The sequence below is a fragment of the Mya arenaria genome, chromosome 4 (genome assembly GCF_026914265.1).
Source record: "Mya arenaria isolate MELC-2E11 chromosome 4, ASM2691426v1".
NCBI lineage: Eukaryota > Metazoa > Mollusca > Bivalvia > Myida > Myidae > Mya > Mya arenaria.
In genome coordinates, this window is record NC_069125.1 from 11,849,081 (window position 1) to 11,858,989 (window position 9,909).

Below are 9,909 nucleotides of genomic sequence, written 5' to 3' on the forward strand. Positions count from 1 at the left end.
GACGGCTTCGTTATAATTTCATTTAATCGGTTAAATTATTTGAAATCTGTGTACACCAGTCTCAAAATGGCGGACAAGAAGAAGCCTGGAAAGGAAGAAAAAGAAATCGTTGTTGCGAAAAATGCTGCAGAATTACAGAGAATTCGACTCGAAAAATTAATGAATAGAGTGGTAATACTAGTAACGCTTTTGATTTTTAGTATAATATTTAGATGAAAAATATACAGAAATTGAATTGTCATGCAATTTCGCGACAACTTAAGACAAGTGGATAAATAATGCACCAGTCAATTGTAACCACGGCCCCCCAGGTCTGGGGAATAGCGGGGACTTTGACTTTCGGTCCAGCCAACCTCGGGTAAAATCCCCGTCCTGCGGGGACGAATATATGGTCAAATCCCCGCCAAATGCCCCTGCACCCCAGGGACAATAGGTTAGGCCCAATCCTGCTATATTTTTGCGAAGACAAAACCACCGCATTCACCCAGCACTGCGGGGCCACCTGGAAGGTAAATACACGGCCGATTTCCCCGGCTATCCACGGTATACACCCGGACCTGGGGGGGGGGGCCGTGGTTACAATTGACTAGTGCATAAGACAATCATGTTGATACAAAATAAATCCATGCATTGAAAACTCCTTGATAACTTTGAAACTTTGTAATTGGATCCTCGAGTAACATGGGTCTTTTGCATTTCGGGTTTGAAATTGAATTTATTTTCGGCAAGTGTACATTTTTTTAAAGATTGGTATTAACCTATTCCACTAAATGGCCATCAACGAGTCTTTTGACGATTTTTTTCACTATGGCAGACTCGTGACGTCCACCATCCCAGCAAAAAGTAGCGAACGGGCCTTGAGCTGAAAATCTTCGCGGCCACAATATTGAAATGATCTCTGTTGTAAATTCAAATTTCTTCGAAAATATTATTGCCTACTATTAAACACATATTTATGTAGGTCATTATGCCAAAAATATATTCAGATATCATAAAACACTTACATGTGTCGATTGTTTGTCAAGCATTCCGATATCTGTAAATCTGGAACAAATCTTACAGGTTGTGTACATGTATAAAAGGGTATTCGTGACCTGGAATATATTTATGTGAAAATAATGCCTCTAATGACAAATTCAATCCAGTTTAGATCACTGTCAGGTATATATTGAATAATTTTGTCATTATTATTCAGCATCGATGCATATTATTACTTCATATATTATTTCACACGGTGTTAAATGGTAGAGTTGTAGCGTTACAGGGATACATAAGAAATGTCAAAATAATAAAAAAAGTATCCCTGATCACTCATTATTGTAGCTAGGTATTACCCCTGCAAGGAAAGCCCAAAAGTGTAAAGTTTGGTTAAGAATTGACAAAGTTATGGTCTCTTCAGCTGGGTCATCTCAGTAAATATGGGGAAATACAGGGGCAAGTTGTCACCCTTTTACAAAGCTAATTGAATAGAAATTTAAAAAAAAAAAATTTTTGTAAGTTTTCATTAGTAACAGTTCCCCAATCATTATTAATAAGTCTGGGATTTTTTTAAAAATGGGGTGTGTGTGGGAGGGGTGGTCAAAGGGGTGTGCTAAAACTTTGCATCCTGCCCCTGTGGCTATATAAACTGAAATCAAACTACATTATTAGTCTGATCTGAATATATAATGTTTTGAATAAGATTAGATTTGAAAATTTGAAAAAATAAGATTCAATAACAGTCATCGAAATTAGACTTTTGGATGAACAAGCCCGAATTCTTATACTATTGCATGGACTCATATTTTCAAACAAGCCCCGCTATATAGAATTCAGAATTTGAGCAAGCCCAGAAGACATTTTACCAGTGCAGGGCTTGCGGGCTTGTGCTAATTTCGACCACTGCAATAATAGTGTGTTGGTAAGAACCAGCAACCTGGTTAGCTCAGTTGGTAGAGTGCCATGCGTCTGTTCCAGCGGTTGTGGGTTACAACCCTGCTGTAGGCACTCTTTTCGCATCTACAACCAATTAAGCTAATCCAATAACTCCTGCATTCCATTTCTGACACCAGTAAAAGTCATATGAACTTTTAAACAAAATTGAATTAAAACATATTCATCGATTCATCCTCAGGCACTTCCAAATGGTGAGATGTCATCAACGCAATAAATTGTGTGTATAATTTGTACCCAAGCTAATTGATGCTTTTATCTAAATTAATGATTTTAAAAATATATTAAATTTCAGGAAAAACCTGTTTTCATTCCGGAAAAGTCCAAGGATTATAAACCAAGGGATCCCCTCGAGTTTGTCCGAAATGTTTGGGGTATGAGCATTGTTTTGTCTATCCTATCTCTCTATTTTAAAAAGATATTTTTTTAATAATAATTTTTAAATTCAATAATCATTCTTATTTCATGTATGATTGTACATACGTTTAAGTTAGAATTGGTCAATAATACTTTTAAAAAATGATGCATTCATTTATCAGGTTTTTCGAGAAAAAGATCAACTATTGTCAAATTAGAAAATTCAAATAAACTAAAGTTTCTATGTCCTTTTTTACTTATTCATGTGAGGGAATGTGTATAGAATTTTAACTGATGTGACGTCACCTCAGATGCATCATACAAAATACAGTACTTGATGTGTTGATCCATTATGATGTTCAATGTTCAGTGCAGACCAGTGAGAATAGTGCTGAGAAGTTTACCAGCTATAAATATAACAGATGTTCACGAATGTAGGTGTCTCATAAGCCCCACGGGCTGGCCCTTAACTAAGAGGGGTGATACTATAATAAACAAACATTTTACTTTATAACAAAGAAATATCTTTGGATTATTTTTGCGAATGTTATAAGTGGGTTCAATTGATGATAATATTATGCAAAAGGGTTATCTGATTTATTTCAGGATCGAGTGCCGGAGCTGGGAGTGGTGACTTTCACGTGTATAGAGGTGTGCGGCGGAGAGAGTACGCTCGACAGAAGTTTGACAAAGAGAAAAATGAAAAGGTTAACATATAAGACATTGTTGGTCCCTATTATGAATAACTCTCAAGTAACTTGGCTGGAAAGTGCAGTGGTTTATGATAACTCCCCAGTGCTGTCTTGGAGCCCGGCCAAAACTGTTTAATCCTTACACTGAAAAACACGGGAATAGTCAAGCGCACTGTCTCTGTGACAGCTCTTGTTAAAACTTAAAATCTACTTTAGAGCTTTATGGTGCCTGAGGTACATATAAACTAACATCTCAAAAAAAAAATAGGGTCGGTAGGTAGACATAGCTTGTTTTTTTTGAGTACCGGATTTCAGTCAGTAGATAGACATCTATAGATTTTTTTCTTTCTGGGAACTTGAATTTCTGTACCAAACTGACCTATTTCAGGGTACATCACCAATACAGAAAGTTTTAAATCAAAAATGGTCAAATATTAACATGGTCACTCATAAAGGATTTTCTTTTAAGAATTACGAAAAATCCACACGGATTGTAACGGCCAGTAAGTGTAAGGTAGGGGGAAAAATAGGGTCAGTTGGGTTAAAAGAAACAATTTTATCTTTACACCTTACTTATGTGCCTAATTTTTAACTAAATATGTTGGAACTGTTATAGTGGTATTGCCTTTAGAGCTTTGAAATTCAAGTAAACTTGTAAAGTCTTGGAGATAGAAATTAAATTAAATTAAATAACAAATTTTGATGCTTAGTGGCCCCATATAATTGTAGTATCATTTAAAAGGGTATTACTTCATTTGTATTATAGAATATATATAAACAACCAAAAATACATTAGGCCTAAAAAAAAAATTGTTTGGTTAGGGTTACATCCTTTTCAAAAATAGGTAGGGTAGGTAGGCTTTTTTTTTTTTTTTTTTTTTTTTATTAGGCTTTATATAAGAATGTCATTTTCATCATTGGAGAATGGTATTAAAGTTATCTTCTATATAAGCAATTAAGGTTTTATACTACATATTGAAAAGCAAAAAAAATAAAAAAAATTTTTTTTTTTTTTTTTTTTTAGTTTTTCATTTTTTTTTTCAAACTGACTATAAAAACGGTAGGGTCTGCGCCTATGCCGTAGGTAGGGTCGGGTAACCCGAACCAAATGTATTTTTTTTTTAGGCCTTACCAATACTCTTGTTGAGACACACAAGTTCTATGATTGTAAGTGCTGCACACTTTGTTGGGCTGAAATAGAACCTAATTGTAGATACACTTGTTTGAAAATCATTGGCAGTAAGCTGTGTCCATCGATTAAAAAATATCTGGATAAATAAACTATGAAGGCGTTAAATTTATGTACTGGTGATGGGTCTAATTCTGCTAATCAATGAAACTGTCCTAAGTCTATGTAACAATAGGGTTATTTGGCTTGAGCTACATGTCATGCATTGTAGGAGACTGCAGAGGAGGCCTACCAGCGGAAGGTTGTGGAGAACATGAAGCAGGCAGAAGAGAGGACTGCAAAGAAACGTGCTAAGAGGTACATCACACTTGTCCTTGTATCTTGTTATAATAAGAGAGGCTGGCAAAGAAATGCATTTAGAGCAGTGCTTTTACTCGGCCTAAATAATAAATAATAAAAGGGCGCCGCCTGCTGGCTTCTTCCTGCAACCTGCTGCCCTTTTCTGGCACCCTCAAGGCTTTTTACTATTCCCCTGTGCCCTTTTGTTTGACAGGGCTGTCAGTTTTCATAAAGAAGTATGAACTAATAAATATTCATAATTTGACACTTAAGTGAAGATAAAAGCTAAGGTATTTTAACAAACTATTAGTATTGAATGCAGGCACAACAAATACACAGTATGAATTAAACACTGACCCTTGAAAGTGCCCCATTAAGGCTCATTCAGTGTGCATTTAAAGTGCCCTTTCGACCTAACAGACGGCCCTTTTCAAATTCTGGCTGGAGCACTGTAAGAGGTACAAGTATCTTGTATTTATTAGAGAGGGCATCAAAGAAACCCATTAAGAGGTATGCATATTTTCGTCAAGGGTCAAGGTCATAGCATTTCTTAATGCAGTCTTAACCACATGTTTCTGTCAGACAAAATTGCCCGATGTGCATCATTTTTTTTTCTCAGTTTTAATTTGAATTCCTTCATAATCAGTGAAATTATTACCGTTTTATTTGTGTGATTATTTTAATATACCCGCCAATCACTCTGTTACAAATTAAGCAGCTTCCTTGTTAAGCAGTGTGTTGGTTTAGTTATCACCCTCCTGTATTTCCAGGGTATAAGCTAAATCTCAGCATGATCTCCTAGTTGCATATATAGCTTTCATATATGTTGTTTGTTATCCAGGCAAAAGAAGAAGCAGAAACAGAAAAACAAGAAACAGAAAACGGAACAGAAAGGTAGGTGTGGGTTTATGGGTGCTTATGCTGTATGATGTGAGGGTATTTAAATATTACTTACAAAGAAATTGGGATTTATATTTGATTTACAAGCTTTAAAAGGGCTATGCTTCAATTAAGTGACATATTCAATTTGAAAAATTCAACACCAATTATTGTTTAAGTATTTCGGACCAAAGGAAATTGTATCAAATTATTTTGCGCTATGGTTCTCTCATATTCACTCAATTAGATTAGGAAAAGACTGCAGAGCTCCCAAAATCAGATGACGGTCCCAAAGTTCAAAACTGTTATATCATTTTTGGATGCCCTCCCCGGCCTGTCCTCAAATAGGAACACCTTGGTCATTTTCCATCGAAAACAACTTTGGATGTATGTGGACGGGTTACGATGTCAGAATTTTTTTACATTAAACTACGGTGCAAGTATATTAGTTAATTCAATTTAGCAGTTTAACTTAATGACTTTACTCTTGAAAATCTTAATTATTTATGCAAAAATACACTTCACTGGCAATCAATTTAAACTTAGGTACCGTATACAAAATACACTACAATTAATTAATACTATTGTATAAATTTTACGAACTACTTTTACTGATGTACATGTACCAGCATACAACAGAGGTTGTTTTCGATGGAAAATGCAGACAATGCGAATGTCCGTCGGAAAGTCGGACATGTCCGGTATATTTTCATTTTGACTGACGAAACTTTTGTTTTGGTTGGTCACAATGTCCGGTGAAAAAATACAGTCAGCACCGTTTAATTTTCGGAAAATTTACTTTCAGTTTCTAAATAAATGTTCAGAGGAATTTTAACTATTATATCATGATTATTCAGCGTGTTAATCCGTGTATCACTATTTTTAAACCCCGTTTTGACATGTTTCCGTAAAAGCCGATAAAACGCGTAAGGTTCCGATTTCAGCTCGTACTCTAATACTTTTATTTTACGGAAATGTTCGGAAATTACAAAATTCCGTATGTATTTATTTTCGGCGAAGTGGTTCCCGGCAATCGTGTTAATTTAAATACCGAGCTGACTTTCTTTCCGCTCTGTTTAACATTGTCAATAACAAGAACTCTACTTTCGTTTTTGCATAAATGTTGTGCCTGAGTTTGACTTGTAGTACAATTCGTTACATTTTATAACTGTACTGTATCTTTAATTTAAAGATGAATTAAAAGAGTAAGATGTTCCATGGGTAGACGAACCAGGTATGAGTTTTTTTTGGGAGGCAAAGGAAGAAAAAAATTATGACATAAGATCCGAATATTGATTTTTTTACATGATGTTTAGCTTTTTTGTAATTTATTATAGTACTGTAGGACAAATCAAACCAAAAAGATCTAAACCTGTTATAATGGGGAATTACAAAACTTATTTTAAAAAGAGGCTTTAAATCAAGGTTTAGACTGATGTAACTGAATACTGTTTGTAACATTGCGACAGGTAAAAATTTGGTGCGACAGGTAAACTTTCAGTGTTTACCTGTCGCAATGTCCTGTGAAGAAGAAAAAGTTTTCGCGTTGTCTGGAAAATGGTTGAGGTGTTCCGAATGTCACGTCCTCCCAATCAAAACAGGTTTCATTGTAAAATCTTGAATTTCACAATGTACCCGGTACTGCTTTTTTATTTTCAAATTTTCAATTTTCACAAAATACCCAAAGTTTAAAATTGGCAACGCCATTGCTTACTCTTTAATAAATATATACTCATATTATATATCTCACAACCTGATTGATTCCTGATAAATCATGAATATTTAATTACTAAAAGAAATAAACCAATCTACAGTATTTTCAATAAGGCCAATAAGCAGTTGGCCAATTGTTAACATTTGAAGAACAAGTCGAGGTGATATTGAAGTTGATTTGATACATGAAATAAAATTGATAAATGTTATGATAAAAAAGAAAATGAGACACTAAGAAATAGAAAAAAAGTCCATTACGCCATGGTAGATATTAAAACTATCGAGGGTTTTATGTAAAATATCAACAGATCTTGTGACTCTGGCAGAATTTGTCAACATTGAATGATTGTTATTGTTTTTAACATGCACACATGTACATTAGAACAAAGCTTTTATTCTTGTTTATAGTTTTTTTGCCTTCAAGTAGTAATGTTATAGAAAGCTTTCAAAAGGTCTTATTCGACCTGCAATTTATTACTTTATTCATAAATAATTATAAATAAGTACATTGTATACTGACTAGAACCCTCTAGAATGGAGCTTTAACATTTCAGGTGAGTTTTCAGTCCACAATTAATTTTTCCATGTCAGTTCTAAACATTGGCATGCAGGGAGAGCTTTTAAAATGACTTTGCACACATGTTCAGTAATAAGACGACATGCCACATCCCGTGCAAGACTAACACTCCTACATAAAAGTTCACGGACACACTAAGAGTTTACTCCATTAAACATGAAATATTTCCTTTAATTTCAGACGATGAATCTGAGAGTGAGGAAGAGGAGGACAATGAGACAGGGGCAGATAACTCTACAGAAAAGGAAGATAAATTATCAGACAATGGAGGTAATCCAAGTTCGTGTCAGGCTGATAGAGAGGACGCTGGGTCGGAGGATGCTGAGAATGCAGATGAAATTGATAGTCAGCATAAGGATGAGTCTGTCACAGTTAAAACTGAACAATGTGATGACACTGACAATGATCTCCATGAGGATAATAGTGAAGCAAGGGGTGACAGTGTTGAAGCACAGGTGAAATCAGAAACAGACAGTGAACCTTCAAATGAAAACACCTGAACTTTACCATGAGAGAGAAAACATCAGAAATTGGGGGCATACCTTCAATCAAGAAAATGATGGCTTTTGTTACAATCACTTATCTCTAAGTACATGAGGATAGATTTCATTTAAATGGAACACAGAACTTGGCACTTAGGTTGCGGACATTACAAAGTGAATGTGGCTAAATAGCAGTTTTTACATTGTTGGTTTACAGGTTTAAATATGTTATATTTATCCTGGATTAAGTGTTGATGAAACTTTGAGCCCTGATGACAATATAAAATCAAACACAACAAAAGAACTTATAACTTTTTTGCAGAGTGATTTCTCATTATCCTTTGATTTTCTTCAAATTTTGTCCCTGGTATATCTCAGAAATTGCATTAAGCTTGGAATACTGATAGATGGCAGGGACAGCAAGACTTATGTGAAGCTGAAATAGTTATCACTTGGGGTGATTTGATGTAAAGTTATCCCCCCTTGTTTATTTTTTATAGAGAAAATTCTGCAGGAACATCACATTACTTAAAAGAAACGAAAACTATTTAAAGCAGTCTTTAAACACTAACTTCATACAGTGCATGGTTGATAACTCTTGGTGATTTATCATCCCTTGTACTTATTTTTTATCCAACAATTTTTTTTCAAAATCCTTACAGGTAAACTATTGAAAGGAATTTCAAGAAACTTCAGACATTGATCGATGACAATATGAAATTGTGGTCTGGGCAAAATTAATAACTCTTTGACACATTGTTGCAAATTGATCGCTGCATGTAATTTAATTTTCTTCAGTAGTTACTCAAGTCTGATTTATCACTCTGAAATTTCTGAAAGGTCTTAATAAAATGTTCAAAATTCTATTGCATTGTTATTCGCCCATTTGCTTAGCTTGTTAATAATGCTGTCATTCTTCGAACATGCTTCCATTGAAGGAAGATGTCAGCTATCATGGGGTGCTTAAGAAACAACATTTTTAGTTTCTGCTATATATTTCTTACATTAGGCCAACCTTAAAAAATTTCTTATTTGGAGTAACCCTACCCAGATTTTTTAAGGTGGGTAGTTAGGTAGGTTTTTTTTTTTTTTTTTTTTTTTTCTCCAACGACAACTGGATCTTGTGTACAGTACATTCACTACATAACACTAGTTATTCAAGGCATTGTAATAAACTTTTGAACAACAAACATCTTAACTTCTGATCCTTTATTTTTTTAATTTCAAAGAATTTCAATCTACTTAAGACTGACACAGAGATGAACTCAACAAAACAAACTTATGACACTCAAGATAAGCAAACGAAAATGTGAAACAAATTGGTTTACATACAATCATACAATGGCTTTGTGTACTTGTAGTTCACTTGATTTTACATTGTAAAATGTTTCATGTTTTACCAAATAAAATCAATTCTATCGGAATTTTTTGTTAGCTATTTCACAATCATGAAGGTATATTTGAAATAAATAATATTTGCAATGAATAATATTTAAAGACTGGTTGTCGTAGTAGCTCTCCGGGATTGTTTCATCATTCTCCATTAAAATATCAAATACATCGTACCATTTGTAGTCGACATTGAATTTTCTTACAAAGTTGTTTTTAATTTTTTTATTTAAGTAATTTATTGTCACACAAAATGTAATTTCGTTCGGTTCACGTTCGACAAACTTGCAGTCAGCCATGTTTTCGAAACGCTCAGTCGGCAACGATTTTTATGGGTCGGTCGCGTTACTCCAAACAAGAATTTTTTTATTTTAGGCCTTACCAGGGTTTTCAATAAGTTTCGGTTGAACCGTCTTAGAT

General features: G+C 34.4%; 1 protein-coding gene across 1 annotated transcript; it reads left to right on the forward strand.

Annotated features, from left to right (window-relative positions):
- The first annotated feature begins 20 nt into the window (after positions 1-20).
- Positions 21-8,964, forward strand: LOC128230108 (PRKR-interacting protein 1 homolog). Its single transcript, XM_052942124.1, has 6 exons — positions 21-171; positions 2,228-2,306; positions 2,896-2,996; positions 4,382-4,467; positions 5,291-5,343; positions 7,799-8,964. The coding sequence occupies exons 1-6, from the start codon at positions 67-69 to the stop codon at positions 8,116-8,118; spliced, it is 744 nt and encodes a 247-aa protein (XP_052798084.1). The 5' UTR covers positions 21-66; the 3' UTR covers positions 8,119-8,964.
- The last annotated feature ends 945 nt before the right edge of the window (positions 8,965-9,909 follow it).

What these genes read in the sequence shown, in the direction of transcription:
- LOC128230108 (XM_052942124.1), top strand. Translation starts at nt 67, where the DNA reads ATGGCGGACAAGAAGAAGCCTGGAAAGGAAGAAAAAGAAATCGTTGTT. An exon ending in AAAAATTAATGAATAGAGTG is followed by an intron (nt 172 to 2,227) that starts GTAATACTAGTA and finishes ATTAAATTTCAG; the next exon opens with GAAAAACCTGTTTTCATTCC. An exon ending in ACAGAAAACGGAACAGAAAG is followed by an intron (nt 5,344 to 7,798) that starts GTAGGTGTGGGT and finishes CTTTAATTTCAG; the next exon opens with ACGATGAATCTGAGAGTGAG.